Source organism: Callorhinus ursinus, unplaced genomic scaffold (assembly GCF_003265705.2).
Source record: "Callorhinus ursinus isolate GAN/ISIS: 27379988/994484 unplaced genomic scaffold, GSC_fseal_2.0 scaffold6, whole genome shotgun sequence".
Lineage (NCBI taxonomy): Eukaryota > Metazoa > Chordata > Mammalia > Carnivora > Otariidae > Callorhinus > Callorhinus ursinus.
Window position 1 is genome coordinate 25293172 of NW_027397068.1, and position 20662 is coordinate 25313833.

General features: G+C 40.5%; 1 protein-coding gene across 1 annotated transcript in view; it reads right to left on the minus strand.

Annotated features, from left to right (window-relative positions):
* The window catches only part of POPDC1 (popeye domain cAMP effector 1), a 33707-nt gene extending 15170 nt beyond the window's left edge, over positions 1 to 18537 (minus strand). Inside the window, exons 1-6 of the mRNA XM_025860422.2 lie at positions 18343 to 18537; positions 14093 to 14329; positions 10420 to 10544; positions 7428 to 7615; positions 6596 to 6704; positions 552 to 719 (exon numbers count right to left, since the gene is read on the minus strand). Of these exons, the coding sequence (XP_025716207.1) occupies positions 552 to 719; positions 6596 to 6704; positions 7428 to 7615; positions 10420 to 10544; positions 14093 to 14318 (816 nt within the window). The 5' untranslated portion in view covers positions 14319 to 14329; positions 18343 to 18537. The remainder of the gene's footprint in view (positions 1 to 551; positions 720 to 6595; positions 6705 to 7427; positions 7616 to 10419; positions 10545 to 14092; positions 14330 to 18342) is intronic.
* Between the last annotated feature and the right edge of the window lie 2125 nt (positions 18538 to 20662).

Below are 20662 nucleotides of genomic sequence, written 5' to 3' on the forward strand. Positions count from 1 at the left end.
CAAACTGGAGAAGATCCATACAGCTCTGAAATTCCTGACTGAATCGCCACAGGCTCCCTCCCCTCTCTCTCTCTCGTCACTTACGGGCTTTCTGGAAGGGGTTTTGACAAGAAGGATGTCCCAAACTGGAGGACACCAGCGCTAAAATGCCAACTTCCTGCTCACTGGAGTTTGCCAGTGCTTTTCAGTCTGCAGCCTCCCGGCTACCCTACCTTTCTGACCTCCTCGTCTCCCATCTCTCCCTGCGTACCATCTTCCTTACATTGATTAAAAGACTCTTTATCAGAGATCAGCACCACATCACCACAAATGGAGGTCCCTGACATTTAGAGACACCTCACTAGGTAATGACAAATATAATAATTACAAAATAGTTCCATGCTCTTGAGAAACGATTCCCTCGGAGGGTCTCTAAATTACAAGCATCCCCACCTTACTTAACATATGATGCATAAATGAAAATTCAGAAAAATATGTATTGCATAAAGTGAGGTATACTTCACTATACAGAATTGTTTAGCAAAATAAACACACTCAGAAAAAGCACTTACTTTATCATTTAAGGTGGGATCATTCAATGAGTAGAGCTTATTTGTAATGTCTTTTCCTATAAGATACCTGAATATTTCATATAGAAATGGTTCTGATTCCAGAAAGTAAGTTAATCTTTCTCTTGACCAGCATAAAAATCTGCAGTTATCATCTGCAATGATGGTGACCTGCCCGAGAAACAGACATAGAAAGAAAAAAGTATATCTATGTTTATGAATTATGACTACAATAATTTTGGGGAAAGGAAGAGTAGAGTAATTTAGTGGATATTATTACAGCAATGATTTGTCATATTAGTTAAATTAAAGCAAGATCTATACACACAAGCTTCTATAGCTATTGTAAAATCATATTTAAAATCATTTTAAAACCAAGAAATCTGCAGACCAAAAGCAACTTCTCCAAGTTTTGTTGTTGTTCTGTTTTGTGAGGTCTGGTGTGAGGTCTGGTGCTATAGAGTGTACTAGACCAATGTTCCAATTAGACATATAATTGATGGTTAAATATTTGTGTACACCCTGACGATTACAACAGAGGTTTAAGAATATGGCTTCAGGAAAAAGAACTGAGGTAAGATCCCTGAGGTGAGTTATAGATGAAAGACCTTCTGCCTAGCCAGCATATTAGAGAAGGAGAAAACAGACTCATGTGAACTGGTTTTAGAATCCAGGCTGTTAACTGAGGAATATGGCTAGTGAGGGTCCTCCTCTGGGTCCTTTTGTCACAGGTATTTCTTGAATGTGACCTTTCAGGATTAGCTCCAGGGTACTGGGGATTCACACAGAGATCCCCCAGTTAGCTCAGAATTGGGAAACCATACATTTTCCCTGAGCACTGTTCCACAGGAAAGTGGAAAACCCTGTAATTGCACTGCACAGAACTCAAGATTCTTCAAATAAATCCTTTCTCCAGAGTGAGGAGTTATGCCCTCACAACTCAGTGTCAGGAAGCCCTTCCTCCCATGCAGGTCCCCTGTCATCAGTGAGTACTCCTCCCGCTGAGCTCCATGTGGCACTCAAATCACTGACCCCACACTCATCTGGGGATACATCTATCTCCACCGGGCACTCTGAGGGCAGGGACTGTGCATCTTCATGTCTGCATGCCCAGCTTCCAACACAGAGTGGTGCTCAGTGTCCATTTATTATACAAAGGAATTAACAAATGAACACAAATACTGTTGAAGGAAAAAATCCATGTTTATATCCTCAAAGTTAAACCCAATGCCTGCTCAAGTAAGTTCATAAAGGGTTTTTTAATTAACATGAAATCGTTATCTGAGCCTCAGAGCAAATATTTCCAAAGGCACCATTTCCCCTTGGCTTGTCACAAAATTAAACCTAGTTTTGATGCTGAGGGGCTATTTATGTCTACTAAAAGAGAAAATGGAAAACCCAGGTTTGCAACTAATATCAATAGCTGAAAATTGACCTTTAGCAAATTACAGGGTTTGGCTACTTTAAAAAGTGGGTCAGTATTCCTGGAAAAAAAATTTTGCACTTATTTATTATATTAAGAGTAGGAATCTACAAAACAAAACACATTTGGATTCAAGAAAGGCATCACCTGCTCTATGACTCCATAAAAAACTAATTTCCACTCATTCTTTCAACATACATTGTACACTTATTTCATGCTAGACACTCTCAAAGGCACTGACATTATAATGTGAACAAGGAAGACAAGAGCTTTGCCCTGGGAAGTTTACATTCTAGTGAAGGAAGCCGATAATAAATAAAAAAATACGATACCCTCAGGTGGCAATAAGTGTTTGGACAAATATAGAACAGGGGCATGTGGTAGAGAATCTCCAGGGAATGACAGTTACACATAATACCCACTCACTTTATATATGTATTGCACTTTTAAACATTTAGGTGTTTTTACATCTGTAAGTAAGTGCCTCAAAATTGCCTTTCAGATAAGGCAAGTAATATTCTTCCTCATTTTTCAGATGCCAAATGACAAGAACCAAAAACTTATTCATGAACACATGTTGATTAGTGGTGGAGTGAGTACTTCTGACTTCCAGCCCAGACATATTTTCCCACCAAGCCAAACCCTACCCAATGTGTCCAATATTCAGCAACACGATCACATTGAAAGTAATTTGGCTAAATGACCACAAGGTCGGCTCAGAGTCCATCAAGAGTCCCTCATACAAAGAACTGCAGAACACAATGTCATGAAGCCTACATTCTAGAGGAGGAAGCTGGTCTTTACTTATTAGTAAAGACATCTAGCCCTCCCTCCCCCCCCTCAATTTTTTTTTTTTTTAAGAAGAGAAGTATAAGGTCAAGTCAGCACTGAGGAGTTACCAGAAATACTGAGATGGGTAAATAAATGCAAGACAGCTGAATAATATTCTACAAGAGTAATACGAGAAAGGTGAGCACTGGTACTCACTATAGCACAGCCCTGTAACCAAGCACTGAAGAACGGGTTAGGGGTTGGAGGTGCCTTCATTTGGCAAAGAGGTCATCCGTGCACATATAAGCCATGTGCAAAGGGGGAAGAAGTTAAAAGAGGAGTTGGAAGTCATCCAGGAGAAGAAAAAGGAATTGTACCTAGGTGACATATAATGCATTTAACTTCTTTTCAACCATTCCAGTAACCTCAGGTTTCCACAGAGGCAATGACACTTCTGATACTATCATTTGCTTAGCAAATACATTTCTTATTGATGGTTGAAAAATACTTTAAACCTGTTTAAATTATTATTAAATTTAGATTTAACAACAGTATTCAAATGATAAGCTATACCTACAGTATGTACGAGGAATTTGCAAGTCCCTAAGTGCAGGCATTTAATTGGAATGACAGCATATTGACTGAGGTCATTTTACATGATGGCTAATGCTTCATTTCTGCCAAATAGACATTTGTGTTTAATGATTTCCTGTCACAACAGCCAAGTAAAACACATTTTAATGAGGAATTTCTATAAAGCAATATAAGAATTTTTAAAGCTTCTGTAAAATAAATTTGCTTCTTAAGTCATTAGGGTATCTCAGCAGCGCCATGCTTCAGTTCTGGAGAAGAATTTCACTGAGGAAATAAAAGCAAACATGGCACTGGGAGATACAAAAGGATTTCTTTCAGTGAGAGAACTGGACTGAGTGTTTGTGATCAGGTTTGCCTTGATTACGTCAAAGCACTAGGCCTGCCCCTCTCTTTAGATTCTACACCTTCACAGAATGGGAAGACATTACACAAGAACAAGACATCAGAGAGAATTGCCAAATGTGTCAGGACTGGCAAGAGCAGCTCAACAGTATGACTGGTTGACTGTCCGCAGGGGAGAATTTGTTATTTTCTTCATGTATCGTACAACATTTCGCACATCAGGAACACAAAAATGTCCCAGGACTGCTCTATTCAACCAATGCTTAGAGTTCTCCTGAGCACTAATATACAGTAGTGTCAAAGTTGGCCGATTAAAGTGCTTCACAGCTTAACCAAAAGATTTACTTAACACCAAGATCAGGTTTGGTTTAAGTACAGGCGGAAATTTAGTGTTCATTTATTTCACGAGGGCTGGGATCTCCAAGACATTCTTCTTCCCTTAAAGTCAATAAAGCTTTGGGTTTCAGGCTTCACAGCACAGGACATGCAACCAACCAGGGGCAAGCAATAGTGGGAGATAGAATAGAAAAGATAAATGGGAAAACGGTAAAGCTCACTTGACATAAAACAACGGCACAAAGAAAAAGAAAGCAAACACGAAAGACTACTTCCACCTTTTGTAACAAAGATACCCAAGGTTCTATCAAGAGTTCTAAGCAGCAACTTTGGTGGGTAAGTACCAAGATGGCTGTAAGCGCCTCTCAGGCATCTGGGAGTTCAAGTTCAGAATCGGTTTCTCAGCCCCGTCACTGCGCCTGTTATAATCGTCACACATATACCCAAACCACATTTGCTGTGCAATCTTGAGAGACGGTCACTGAGCCCACTTGCCTTTCTTTTCTCCTTCCACCTTATTCTATAATTCATTAGCACCCCTACCAAAGATGAATTTAAAGAAATAAAAATTTGAAGGAAGGAGCTCCTTGTCAGAACACTTTTAATTGTTCAGAATTAAAGAAAAATGAGACTAGCAGTTGAAAAGCATGGAGGTGGGGAAGTCTGACCACTGACACTTTCAAATGTCCTCTACTATGGGCACAGGTAGTGAGACGTTAGAGCAGGTAGCATGTTTCATTTGGGGACCTGCTTCAGAAAGAGGCACTATGTACTCCTACACAGATGTGCAATGGCTATTTTTACTCTTGAGTATGTGTCAATGGGAGCATTTTGTAAACAATCAAAACACAATCTCTTCCAAGGGTTTGCTCTGATGGAGCCTGCTCCACCTGTGCAGGACCCAGGTTCCACGATGCTCAAGCAGTTTTTATCCATTGACCAATCAGAAGATGCCACACCACACTCTGCGCAGACAAAAGGTGACTGGTGTTGGAAAGGCTGAATAAATATCCTTTCCCGGCTATGATACCTCGATCTGGGCCATGATTTTGGAATAGCCACAGCAATTTTCAGGAACATTTCTCAACTACCAAATCCCAACCCCTAGTCCCCAAGAAGAAACTGCAGCTCATAGTAGGAATTCCTTTTTAACTTAAAATATAATTTGAAGTCCACTGGAAAAGACAGTACCAGTTCATATCCCAGGCCTCTCAGGGAGCACTTGCTTCTAGAAACGAAGGGGGTTCAGTTTCCACCCCCTCTCCAAATTCCAGTCTCTTTGGGGTTCTAATGAGACTGAGTTATTGTGCAATGCCTCTTGCTACTCTAGACAGAGAAACGGATCAAAAGATAAATGGCTTTGGAAGAAGAAATTGTAAGGAGGACAGAGGAAAGAAGGAGAGAGGAAAGAAGTGGCTTTGTACCAGTTTGTAGATGGTGGTACAGTAAGAACATAAGTCTCAGTGCACAGCTTACCCTCACAAACACAAGGTGAGAGTGTAAATTCGAGAAGCCACGAGACAGCATTAACTTTCCGCTTGTGTATCTTAAGCTCAGCCTGCTTGGGAACAGTACTACACCCAGTTAATGAACTTACATGAGACCTTGTAGTAAATACACATAACTTTCACAGGTTGTGCGGTTATTCAGACCTGCTACTCAGGCAGAATAGGAGTGGGGTAGGGCTCCAACCATCATATCTAAACTCAACTCAACTCAACCGTATGTCTGTAAATTTTCCCTTTTATCTCCATGTGGCCTCTCAAATTGTATGGTGCCTCAAAATGGGACTCAAAAATAAGATGTGTCATCAAGAAACACTGACATTTCCTCCCTAAGGTGATAACATCCCTCCTACTCCATTTCCTACCTACACATTTACACTCTTGCTCAGGATCTTCTCAGGATATTTCCTTACTGCTGTTCATCTAGAGGCTGAGAGCAAAGGAAACTCTCACCCATTTTCTTGGTTACTTTCCTATCAGTCAAGTGGGGAAGAATATAGGAGGGCTGGACACTTACAGAAAGAATCAAAACAAAGTGCCCCATGATGGAGCGAATTTTAGCTATGAAGAACTTCATTCTTTGCCCTTAAAGTATTCATTAAAAACAAAAGAGTAAAGTGATTAATTTTTTCATAAGGATTAACAAAAGAAGATCTCTAAGGTAAAGCCAGCTTCTGTTTTTTTCCCAACAAAAGTAACCAATGACATGTTTTAGGAACTCTGATTATCCACAACTGACATTTTCCTTTCTTCTCATAATCAAAGCACTAGATGTTTTCTACAGAAAAATTATAAAAATTCCAATAAACCAAAAGGAAGAAAATAAAAAAACAGTCGAACTCACAACCCAGAAATAACAGTGTTAACACTACGGCCAAAGTAGGATATGTCTTTCTAGACCTCTTTTTATGCATGCATAGGTCCTATTTTGTTTAAGTTTTATGAAAATGGGATCATGCTATATGTACCATATGGTAATCTCTTTTTTCAATAAATCACTTTTCTATTAATATCTTCTGCATATCAAATGAGACATGAACTAGTTCCAATCTTCTGAAAATCATGATGAAACATACCTGGAATTTTTCACCTTTGTGCATCTGAGTTGATCTAAATTCAGGAGAATCTATAAAGGCACAGGGGTAAATGTTATGCAGAAAATGTCCTCGATAGGAAACCTTCATTCTGATAACAGAAATTAATGTTAATAAATACATAATATTTCCACAAATAACATGACGATCCTTAATCTAATGGGTTGGTATTTTGTACTAAAGTTTTAAAGACTCCACAGAGGACAAACATAATTCAAAGCATAAATATTTACTTCAGTATAAATTTCACCAACAAGAAAAAAAAAAGACAGGTTCCACTATTGAGGAGACATGTGCCTTCCAATGGTTATCACTGCTCATATAGCTAGAGTGACCATAAATTTATTGCTCAAAATCAGATACTTTTGAGAAGGAAAGGGCTGGTATTAAAAATTATGTCAGAACAGTATATACTGGCTCTCTCCTCAGAAGGCTAATATTCCTAGAAGTTATGTTTTTGTGATATTCAAAAATAAATCACCTGTGAAACATGCACAAGCTTCTGGAAGTTTAATGCCTAACTTAAACCTACTTCAATGTTGACTCATTAACTTTAAAAAAAGGGTCAATAAAGGTTCAAAATGTTCACAGGTGGAAATCCTAACATCCACAAGATTCAGAGTAGTCAATTCTATGTAACTCTAACCTGTTAACTTGGTAGTATTCGAAAATACAGTTGGAACATGGGATTTCATCACCTCAACAAACTCTGTGACCTGATGATCTGTATCATTCTCTTCTAGTCATTCCCTACCCAGGGCACGTGAGAAGATTCAAGGCGAACGGGGAATTTCAATTTCCAGAGAGCACTTACTTCCCCTTCAGGAGGATACTCAGACGGTCGTCAACTGAGGTTTTATCCTCTGCAGCATACGTCTGGCCCCTTTTTAAGGTTTGGATCATACAAAACTGGCCGGTTAATCTTCTGAACAGATCTGGAGGCACACGGAGTGGTTCAAACAATCGGCGGTAGATGCCACTGAGCTCCTTCTCAATCTTTACCTGAAATGCAGCAATGACCAGATGCTGCCATAACACAGCAACAGCGAAACACTGGCTTCTGCCATCTCAATACGGGTTTGAGAAGAAACAAATCTGCAAGACGCACCATGGCCCTTCTGCATTTCAGTCAATGGACTCGTACCCAGACAGGAAGTGGGGACAGAAGTTTAGATGCTCAAAGGGCACTTTTGCAGTTAAACAACTCCAAGAGCATATGGAAAAGATTTGCACTATTGATCACATCTCTTCCCATGCGCTGCAGAACAGCTGTGGAGATTTTGAACGTTAACCACAACATAGACCTTTCCAATCTTAGCATTTCCTATCAATAACACGGAACATTTTTGTCTGCATAACAATTTTGTTTCACAGAAAGAAATTACGTGACCTTTTCAATGTTATCGCAAAACAATAAATACATAAAGTCGGAATCAACTTGGGAAAAATTTGCCTATTTTAAGTGTTATTTATTGTATCAATTTAGGAACACAAACATCCACAGCTGCAATCATTGCTTCTGATTTATTTATTCTGAAGCCAAGTGAAGAGGGTAAAAGGGTTTCTGCAGCAATTTCATCTTAAAGTGAAATACTCTGTAGAATGAGAACCCACAGAATTAAGTCTGGCTACTGGAGGAATGGAAAAGCAAAATGGCTGAATCACCTCTGCTGTCAGACAAGACCAAGATCACACGCCGTATTTGCGCCCAGCATTAGTCTGGGAAAACTGGATAGCAGGTGAATGAACTTTGGGGTTCAAATGATCATCCATCCCAATGAAATCCCTGACAGTCACACCATAAAGCTTGTAGACCCAGATAATGATGACCACTCAGACGTCACCATAGCCTTTGCAATGCTCTTGCTGTCTTTCATTTTAACAAAGAACCAGCATTTATATTTTTCAAAAAAGTAGGCTTATAATGTGAGAAGAAACAAAAGCACAGATACTGTGTGGGTGTTTTACTTGATGCTACTACCATCATCACAGCAGCAACTTCTGAACCTTATGTTCAGAACTTGGGGTTCCAGCAAGTTCTGATATTCAGAAATTATAATCCTCATTATTACTACCATCTACCTCTTCTACTTCAGAGTGCTAGTAACGAGTGTTTAAAAGAGTTTATTCACAAATATGTCCCACTTTCAAGATACACACTAGCCAATGTGGCCTGGTAATGAACACAGGAACTGAAAGATCTATTGACTCAAATTCATAATCTGCTCATTCTGCAAGTCTTAGCTCAAGTCCCAATTCCTTCATGAAGCCTTCTTAATTCTTCTTGTGAAAGCAGTCACTCATCAAATATTTTTTTGAGCACTTGTTATATGACAATCACGGTTGACAGGAACGCAGAGCACAACTGTAAGGTGGAAGATGATATTATCATTCCCAACTATTTGTTGCTACCATCCCCTGTAAAAGGATTATCCATCCCCTTACCCCAGCCTATTCCCACACTATCACGCTTGACCATGTCATTTGCTTTAGCCAATGGAATGTGAGCAAAAGTGACGTATGCTCCTTCTGTGCAGAAGTTTTAAGAGACACCAGGTCTTTCTCTTTTGTTCTCTTGTACTTTTTTCTCTGCCATGAGAATGCATGTCTAACCAGAACCTGCTGCTTCAGCAGAGACCCTGAAATGAAGACACAGCACAGAATCACAGTTGACACACAGTTGCTAGAGCCCACCTATAAGGTGGGTGAGAAAAAGGGCCTGTCACTGTTATTTGTCACTGAGATTTTCAGGTTGTTTATTACACGGGGTAACCTAGAGAAAACTAATACAGTAAGCAAAACAGACTGGGTGGCAACGTTTGAGGACGTTACAGTCTAGTAGAATGCCTATTACGTGTATCATTTATATCATTCAAATTATCGTTTCCTGTGAAATGTCTTGTTTTCTCATAGTTTTCTGTGCACATGTCTGGCTTTGAATATAAGATGAGGACAAGTGCTGTATCTTTTACCTTATTGAATAATTGTGTGTACTTTGAACCATTAGTAAACAATGTGGGGAAGGATTTCTAGAAGTCACACTGCTTTCTTATCCTATTTACATCTTTTTGGTCTTAGAATGACCAGAAACACAAAAAGATAAATCAGAGTTGAAAAAAAAAGTTAAATACTAATGTTTTGGCAACACCCTCCCAAAATGACGATTTCCTTAAATGAATATTTTGGGCATAATGAGAAAAAAATAAAGTCATTACATTTACAAAACAGCAGGAACTATTTGTAAATCATTAGTATGTTCAAGGAAGTTGCCTGTGAGTAATTAATTTTACTGCTGGGCAAAGATATTTCCAAGTGACGTTTAAATATCAATAGACAAAAGAAATAATGAAGTTCTACGACGAAAAATGTCCTCATGTCTAAATTGCCTTAATGATGTAAAAAGTTTAAAAAACTCATTTGTAGGGGGTTCTGGGTGGCACAGTCGGTTGAACGCCCGACTCTTGGATTCGGCTCATGTCTTGCTCTCAGGGTTGTGGGATGGAGTCCTGCGTGGGCTCTGTGCTGAGTGTGGAGTCCGCCTAAGACTCACTCTCCCTCTCCCTCTGCCCCTCCCGCCTGCACTCTCTCTCTAAAATAAATAAATGCATCTTTAAAAAAGACTTATTTGTAGAACAAAGGTCATGGTGTTCAAATATTTCGCTTTTAGACATATGTAAACAAAATTAGAGAAATGAAATTAAAGGGACTAAAGATGTTAGATGTTCATTCTCAAGTCTGAACAAAGCACTTTAAAAGTTTTTTTTGACTTTAAAATCTCTTCCTTATTAATGAATTTTAGTAATTACCGGTCTTTTCTTGTACAAAAGATATGACAGATGCAAAATGTTGACACCCAGGAACACAGAGTTCCAGATCATGATATCCAAGGCACATCGGTAGAGAGTGGCCCAGACAATATAAAAGGTGCATCCTGTTGAATAACAAAGTCAACGTGTTAGATGTCTGGAATAGCGTCAGCATGTAGCTTAATAAATTTGTTATTCTCTGTATATATATAAAAAAAACAAACAAACCCCAAACACATTTTAGAAATACTTAAGCCAGGGGCACCTATGTGGCTCAGTTGATTAAGCATCAGACTCTTGATTTTGGCTCTGGCCCCAAACCCCCCACTCCCCTCCCCGACTCCTGCACTTCCCCTCTCCCACCCCCGCACCCCATAGAACTCGAGTGGGATTCTCTCTATCTCTCCCTCTGCCTCTCCCCCTGCTTGTGCAAGTGCACACTCCCTTTCTCTCTCTCTCTCTTAAAAAAAAGAAAAAAAGAAATACCTAAGCCAAACATCACAGTAAGTTCCATTTTGTTTTTTGTCTCATTACCACAAAAGAAAAATGTGCTTTGTTGCAGAAAATTTACATAGAAAATATTTTTTAAAGGGGAAAAAAAAAACCCATAATTCTACCACTTAACGAAAACCACTGTTGATATTTAATACTTCCTTACTGTCTTGATGTATTTTTACCTGATGGCAAATCTACAGTATATAAAACTTTTAAAACCCACTTTTACTTATTTTACTTATTGTGGTAATTTCCCCATATTGTTAAAATTCTTCATATACATAGTTTTTAATGACTGTAACTGATTAAGCCCTAATTTATCTAACCATTTCCCAACTGGTAAACAGATGAGATTTTTTGGGTGTAAATTTCTGATACATCGCCAAAACATCTTTATACATTAAGAATTAATGTTTTTCTGACTATTTCCTTAGGGTGGATTACCTGACAGTAAGTCAAGGAAATGAACTTTATAGCTTTGATGAGACTGAAGAATTGTTTCCCAAAGGTATATAGATTATTTGTAATCCTACTAGTTGGGAATGCCACTATCAAGTTGTTAATATTACAAAATTTGAAAACTCTTAATTTGATACTGAGGAATTATGTGTTTTATTTTATTTTGCATTTCCATGATTATTGGTGAACCCGAATATTTTACCAAAGTTTTCTAAGCCATCTGAATTTTTCATTTGATGATTTTCCACCCACCTATGGAAATCTTGCTTTTTATCAATTCTCTCACTTTAGGAAAAATATCCCAGTTCTTTTTGATACATTTTTGGTGGGAGAGTCAATATACACTTTTAATTTAAAATAAAATGATCAATATGATACAAATATATCAACAGCATACTTGCACATAAAAGCTAACCTCCCACATTAAAAAGTTATCCATTTGCAATTTTTATTTCATCAGAATGATCTGGGGCATCTGAGCAGACCAAAATCTAAAACTTTATTATAAGTTTTTAAAATAATATTTCATAGCAAATTCTTTTGAATTTTAAAATAGTATTACTTAAAGAAGACAGGGGAAAAATAATGCTTCAACTGACTGGGAACATGAGGACATGAATTATAGTCCTGGTTTGGCCACATTCTCTCCATCTTAATTTTGGATGAGTCATTTAACTTCTCCAGGTTTCTTCTTGGTCGGATTAGATGAGCTCTTTGGTCTGTCCTGCCTCTAAAACTGTGTCTTAAAATTTATAATTAGCAGCGGGCCTGGGTGGCTCAGTCGGTTAGGCCGTCTGCCTTTGGCTCAGGTCATGATCCTGGCACCCGGGATCAAGCCCTGCCTTGAGCTCCCTGCTCAATGGGGAGTCTGCTTCTCCCTCTGTCTCTGCCCCTCCCCCTCCCCTGCTCCTGTGTATGCCCCCACTCTCTCTCTTTCAAATAAATAAATAAAATCTTGAAAAATTTATAATTAGCCTTTGCCTTTTTATAGGGTGTAGGTTTGTTTTGTTTTTCATTCTACACTGTAATGCCTGCTGCAATCCCTACCTGACTCAGAGGTAACACAGAAGTCCCACAAGCTGCCTTGTATCTTCCCTTCCAGCCCCTTCCTAGTCTATCTATCTATCTACCTATCTATCTACTGTTTATTCATTTTGAGTATAGTTGATGCATAATGTTACATTAGTTTCAGGTGGACAACATAGTGATTCAATATCTCAATACATTATGCTCTGCTCACCACAAACGTAGCTACCGTAGCTACCGTCTGTCACCATACACTATTACAGTATCATTGACTATATTCCCTACGCTGTGCCTTTTATTCCCATAACTTATTCATTCCATAACTGGAAGCCTGTCTCTCACTTCCAGGCTTCACTTTGAACATTCCTTGTCATTTTTCATGTGTTCCAGACATAATGGGCCACTCTTCATTCTCCCTCAATGTGCTGAATTTCCCTCTCCTCTGTGCCTTTTACCTGGATACCACACACACTCACATGCAGAGAAATCCTGTTCAGCTTCCAAAAGCCAGCTCCAATGTCATCTCCTCAGTGTGACCTTGTTCTGCCTTCCTGCTGAGCCTATTACCCTCTCTATTTCTCTCTGGCCCTGGGTGCACACCTGCATCACAGCATCCAACACCTCACGTGTGACTGCCCATCTGTTTCTCTCCAGCCCCCCCAAAAGTATCTTTTTCAAAGATGGACACTGCCTTCTTCAGTCTTTGCCTGACAAATTATAGGTGCTCAAAAATGCACCTGAATAAATAAATCACCAAAGAAACAATCACATAGAGCGTAATTTGTCAAGAATCAGTGGCTAAAATAATTCATTCAATTGTTTTGGCATTTTGATGTGAATCAATTTAACCTGCTTCATCAGGATTACTGGAGCCCTCAAAAAAGTTTTATTTGAACTATGCTGTCTGGGAAATTGCTTTTGTTCCCAGTGTCGCATTATAGGCCATAAGAAATGCCTATTCAAATAATAGTGGTTAAGACTGGATAGTACTTACTATGTGCCAGGCACTATTAGAAGTCAAATATCATACATACACATGTGCATACACACACACACACACACTCTCATTTAATTCTTACAACAACCCTAGGAGGTGGTATTATCTTAACCCTTATTTGACACGTGGGAAAACTAAGGGGTAGAAAGGTTCGATCCCCTGCCCCAGGTACACAGTTAGCAAGTGGTGGAACCAGGATTTGGATCACACACTCCTACATACAAATGGAGTTTTTGATATCTGGAAAATCTAAACAATATAGAAAACACACACAATCATGGGGCGCCTGGTTGGCTCAGTCGTTAAGCGTCTGTCTTCGGCTCAGGTCATGATCCCAGGGTCCTGGGATTGAGCCCCGCATCGGGCTCCCTGCTCGGTGGGAAGCCTGCTTCTCTCTCTCCCACTTACCCTGCTTGTGTTCCCTCTCTGGCTGTCTCTCTCTGTCAAATAAATAAATAAAATCTTAAAAAAAAAAAAAAGAAAACACACACAGTCTTATCTAAAATAAATAAGGGCATGTAAAGGCCTACGTTGCAAGTTACCTGATACACGTACTGCTAATTTGCCAACAGAGACCTATATTTTTGGTATGCTATAGACCTGCCCTATAGAAATGCCCTGAAGCCCCCAACACAAGCCCATCTGGTGCCAGTACCAGAGAAGTTACAAACGTCTTGATTAGGTAGGTATTCTTACCTATAGTTAACATTCCCCTAAGGAGTATCATATGAAGGTGAAGAGTAGTTGGAATAACCAACCCAATTGTGAAAAAAATATTTGCTACATGAAAAACTAGGTGATGTATCTCTCTCCAGTTTTGACATGTGGTCTCATTGGAAGGCACAGGTATGATACTTTCTAACTCAGGTGTAAAATCTATTGCAGTTGATTCTGTCAATGGGCTGGACTCGGTATAATTCATCTTGAAAATCCCTGTAAAAACAAAGAAACAAGAGAACAATCATAAAAATGGTAGCTGTATCTTACTACCCCTATAGGTATTGTATCAAAATGACTTCTTTGAACTAAATTTTGGTAGATAGACTTTTCTGGTGCTCATGAATTAGACCCAGGTTTGAACCCTACCAGTCACATATTAAGTTGTTATTACTTTATCTGTTAAATGATGATAGTAATACCTCATTTGACTTTCTAATGAAATGAAATGAAATATATAAAATATTTAGCATAGTGCACAACTATTCGCTGATACATATATCTGTAAATAAACATCCATGGTGGGGGAAAGAGGAACGAGAAATTAACTAGTCTAAACGACAATCACCAATGTTCATAAACCACAGCAATTACAAAGTCTTCCATCACATTCTCACTATGACACTGAATGCAAACACAGAAAAAAGGATTGGAGAAACTGATTTTTTAAGTACTTTCAAAAAAATTAACCCTCTCATATTTACTATTTGAAGGCTTAGGATATTTAGAAGGCTTTATTTATATACTGTCATTAAATCATTGTATCATATATATACATTTTATATTATCATATATACACATAATAAATGCATTACTAATCATTTATATATACACAGAGATACAAAATTTACTCTTCCTTCCATTGTCCGATTTAAATCTCTACTTTCTTTCCCATAAAAACTCTACTAGGTAGCATGTTACGAATTAAAAAGTAGTAAACTTGTGGTTTACTTATATGTAGGAGAGGTAATGAATATACATTCAACTATGTAATATTAAAATCTATAGCAAATACATTTCAAAGAGTACACATTTTGCACATGCTTACCTAAACCTTAACACAAAGTGGCACCATTTCCTAACGAAATTACCTGTCCTCTATCTCTGGTTCTTAAAAAACTCTTTCTATTATTAATTATACAAATTGGTCTCTGACCAAAAAAAACCATGTAGGTTTACAGATTATATGAATTATTCCATTTCAGAAAAAAAATTCCACATGGGGACCAAAAAAATCTTTAAATTTAATCTAATAATATGTCTTTCCATCAAAAGGTCACACAATTAACCTTATTTTTCCATTCATTTTTTTTTTAATCACATCAAAGTAAAGGTTTTAGGTGGTAGAATAGTTGGTACAGATTGGGCATTTTGAAAGGATGTTATTTTTTTTTAAAGATTTTATTTATTTATTTGAGACAGAGAGAATGAGAGAGAGAGAGCACATGAGAGGGGGGAGGGTCAGAGGGAGAAGCAGACTCCCCGCTGAGCGGGGAGCCCGATGCGGGACTCGATCCACGGACTCCAGGATCATGACCTGAGCCGAAGGCAGTCGCTTAACCAACTGAGCCACCCAGGCGCCCTGAAAGGATGTTATTAGACAAATCTGAAAGAATTCTACATCTCTTAAGATGATAAAAAAAGTCCATGCATTACAAACTTGATGAAATGATTGAGTCAATTAAAGATCTCTTCATATAATTCTGAAATAGTTCAAAGATAGTTGACTTAGATATTGATTTTCTGCAAAAAGGAAAGAAACTACATAAATCCAACTACTTTCCAAATGTTTAAATCAATAAAAATATAAGCCTATTGGGGTGAGAGGTATCATTATTTGAATAATTCCATTTATAAAGTTTGCTTTCAAGGACCAAATGAGAGTTAATCCTATCATTTCTGCAGGAGGGAGAATGATATTCAAGGTCCTCTATCACTCACAAACTAGTGTCAATGTCAGCTTATGCATTAGCATTACCTAAACTAATGATAACTACATTTCTATGGCACTTTAGAATGTGCTTCTACTTCCATTGTCCTATTTGCTTTTCTAACTATCCTGTGTTCTCTATGAGGCAGAGGCGATGTCATATTCATCTATGTATACCCAAGGCCTAGACTCTGCAGAGAATGCCAGAGGTGAAAGCCATACAGAAGGGACACAGACATGACAAACATTTTTAGAAATCACTTTCAGTCTCCCCAAACCTCAGTAGTAAAGACAGGAAAGCGCCCAGCGTTGCTCGGACTAAGAAAGTCAAGTTCTATACCAAAAGCCCTGGGGAGCCACATAAGTTAAGGAAAGTCACTTCCGCTCCTTGGGTCGGCTTCTTCCTGGGAATAGAGGTAGCTGGACTAGATGGTCTTTGAAACCCCTTCAAGTTTTAATAGCCTGAGGCTCTAATACACATTTATATAATAAGTTAGTCAATACATATTCCCCTTCATATCCACCCAGTTACACCTGTATTACCAACTAATCCACTCTAGCTCAGTTTCAGGCTCTTAAAAGTTCTTCAAGTGGCACTAAAGGTACCAACTTCTGCTCCAAGAGAAATGATAGGAAAACTATGATCTACTGACACAAGAACCAGGGAAATAGCAATAGGAATTTTTTTTTTAAGATTTTATTTATTTATTTGACAGAGAAACACAGCGAGAGAGGGAACACAAGCAGGGGGAGTGGGAGAGGGAGAAGCAGGTCTCCCTTGGAGCAGGGAGACCGATGCAGGGCTGAATCCCAGGACCGTGGGATCATGACCTGAGCCGAAGGCAGACGCTTAACGACTGAGCCACCCAGGCGCCCCAGCAATAGGAATTTTTAAAAGGTAGGATCATCCTACAACATATTGATGCACCACACCTTATTAAAGATATAGATATTTATATACATATTTATTTTATTTTCTATATGTATTATAGCTTGTAGAATAGCTAACATTGTATAATACATTTATTACATAATTTATTATTTATTTGTATATCTATTATTTATCTATGTGTATTTATCTCTATGTCAGTTTTGAAATGCCGTTCCCTATTGTCAATAATATTGACTGGATTTTACTAGTTTCGGCTCCCTTTGATCACTTTTAATGGATTTAAGTCGTTTACACTGAACTATCCTTATACCCACAATGAATCTAAGGAGGAAGGCTAGACTGAAAAACTGCTAAACTTTCAGGTTAATTTTGACTGAATCAAGAGAAATTTTCTTTCTCCTATTAGTTCTTCAGAGTCTAATTCTTTTAATTACCTGCTCTGGTAAAGTCCTGTTTTATCTATCGCTTTCCAAATAGGTGTCTGTAGGATTAAATAGCTACATGGTGAAACTAACATTAACCCTTCATCAAACTACAAAAATGAAAAGGCAGCAATGAGCAAAAGTCGTGCTGGCAGACTTGATTCATTCTGTAAATCGAACTGAACCTTTGTACATCCGTGGAATGGCAAAGGGTATTACGTTGCCAAGAGTCTTTTCGCACTTATTCTTGCTTCAAAGCAAGCAGTTTCTGGGACGTGTCTGGCCTACAACACGTTTCCAATGCCTCAGAAACCAGGGCGCGGGCGGGTGGTGAGGTTCACGGGTTCCCCAGCCATCGGTTCTCCCCAGGGAACCCGTTCACCTCGCTCTTTAAAGGAGAATCAGTGTCTACTGTTCCTCTTGACTCCAACGTTCGGGCCACGAGGGGTGTGCAGTAAGCGCCGTGCCCCACCTGGCCATCCCAGCGCCCGGCCGGGGCAGGCCACACAGCCTCCGCAGGAGACCCGGCGGCCCTACAACGGGCGAGGAGGAGCCTATAGTAGGTTAGGAGCCGGGAACCCCGGGCGTCCAGCCAGAGGAGGAGATGCCGAGCTCACCAATGGCTTGCCCGAGGCAGAGCGCGGGAATCGGCACCCGAGGGGGCTGGAGCGCCCGGGGGGGCTGGCGCAGCCAGACCCGTGTTGCAACAGCTGACACCTGAGGGTAAGTGGCGATGGACCCCAGACGCGGGAGAAAGGCGGCTTCCAAGAACAGGGAACCCCGCGAGGGCTCGACCAGGGAGGAGAGGGCACGGCTCCTGGCGGCCCGGGAGCGGAGAACCCGCAGCAGCCTCGGGGGCTGACAAAGTTGTTCCCAGCGGAGCAGCGGTCCAACTTTGCTTCCCGATTTAGCCCCGGGAGCCCGAGGCTGCAAATAGACGGGCGCGCGGGGGGAGCCGCCGGCAGCTACGCCTCCCGCTCCTTACCTGGCTTGTCCCTGGCACCGAACCTGGGCGGTGCTGGCCAAAGTTTGGGGCGACAGTGGCAGGGCGCGGGGACAGCGACGCGGCAGCTCGACGGGCGCCCGAGGCGAAAACCTCAGCGGATCGCGGTTCGGGAGCCTCCTTGGGTGGTGCCGGGTCCCCGAGCCGGCAGCGGCTTTGACTAAAATAGGCATCGCGACGGTGGCTGCCCGGGCTGGGGCCGCACCGCGCAGGCGCCCGCCGCCCGGGCGCCCCCCGGCGGGCGGAGCCCGGGGCCTGGGCCCGACTCCCCGCCCGGCTGCTCCAGCTCCACCGCCGCGTCTGCACCACCGCGACCAGTTTGAAACACCCGCTTTTTTCTTTCCCCGTTTCCTCTCTACTTCTCGATTCTGTCCTTGTTTGGGCATCCGTGGGGGGGCGGGCAACATCGTAGGACCAGCGGCGTTGGTGGCTCATCTCCAAGGGGATAACTCCAGCAGTAGGATCCCAGCAGGGAGATAAAGCAGGATAAAAATGAGAACTGGAATTTCATTCCCCTCAAAGTCGAACGACCCACTCGAATAACTCCTTTCTGGGACACTCGCTCGCATCTCAGCACCAGCAGGAAGGGCCGGGAGAGCGCGCAACTCAGCTTCCGAGCCTTGCGGCGGAGGCTGGCGGGTTGGCTCATACCGACGCAGGACACCGCCCTCGGGAACCTGGCTAGGGGTCGGAACAAGCCACCCAAGCCCGCCCTGTTGCTGCGGGGGCCATGCGGGAGAGACTTTTGACACGAGCCACTGTTTTCAAAGAAGGAGGGTACTTACCCGAAATTTGCATTCCCGTGGCGGTTCAGGGCCCTCCACTTTAAGCGAAGCTCCACCCGAAACTGCCAAGTGAAATTGCTAGATTTGGGACCATAAGTTGGAGAACAAGATATGAAAGTATGCTCCAATCAATCTTTACTGTTCTTTGAGGACACCTATTTTGGGTAAGGAATGCAGGGCAAATTAATGAAGAGTTGGCATGGGGGGAAGGGTTGGAGGACAAAAGAGGAAGGAGGTTAGATGGACATTCAGTTTCCCCTCGAAATGTCCCATTGTGGGATACAATCTGTGCCGAATATTAGAGTATGAGGTCGATTGTGAGTGCCAAACATGATCTAAACATGAAAAAGACAACAGGTACATTTATCAGGTAGGTACCTGGAAGTGCACACTCGCCAAATCCCTCCAGGGAAGGGGCAGGACCACACAGTGTTCAAGAACATGGGGCCTAGTGCTGGACAGGCTGGGTTCGACACCAGGCTCTGCCACCAGCTATCTGTGTGACCTTGGAAAGTTACTTAGCTTTTCTGTGCTTCGGTTTCCTCTTTGGTACCAGGGGGATGATGATGATAACGGTCATGATTGCACCTATGTCTCATAGCAGTGTTTTGAGGACTAAATGATTTAATATATGTAAAAGGCTTAGAATGGGGTGTGGTACATAGTAAGTTCTATGTATATGAATATACATTATACTGATAAGCTCATTCTCTAACGTGTTTGAAATTTGTTAAAACTAAACAAGGTTAATTTTCAGGGCTACTTCTTCAGAGTCTGTTTCTTTCTAGGTGCTCTGCCAGCCAATTGGTAGCTACCACCAAATACATTTTTAAGATGTAGATACGATAATAAATGTGCACAAATATTATGCATGGATATGCATTGGAGAATGGCTTATAATAAAGAACACTGGAAATAAGCTAAATTCTAACCATAGGGGACTAAGTAAACTATAGAACATCCAAACAATCTTGTTCTAAGCAGCCAAAAAAAAAAAAAAAAAAAAAAGCGTTAGAGGGGGGCTCCTGGCTGGCTCAGTCAGCAGAGCCTGCCATTCTAAATCTTGGGATCAGGAGTTAGAGCCCCATGTTGAGCCTGGAGTCTACTTACAAAAATGTTTTGTAGAAATATTAGAAATATAATAATGTGAATTCATTATATAGAACAGAGGTTGGTAAACTGTGGTATAAAGGCCCAGCCCACTGTCCATTTTTGTACAGCCCAAGAGCTAATATGACTTTTACATTTTTTGTCAGTCGGAAAAAATCAAAAGAAGAAGAATATGTCATGACGTGTGAAAATTATATGAAATTCAAACTCAGTGTCCATTGAGTTTAATCGGAACCCAGCCATACTCATTCTTTTATGGCTGCTTTTGTGCTACAAAGGCAGTGTTGAGGAGTTCTGCCAGAAACCATAAGCCCAGTAAAGCCTAAAATACTTACTTTCTGGTTCTTTACTATTGTCCCCTGATATAAAGTATACTTTTGTGCTAGGCACTGTTATAAGTGGTTTAG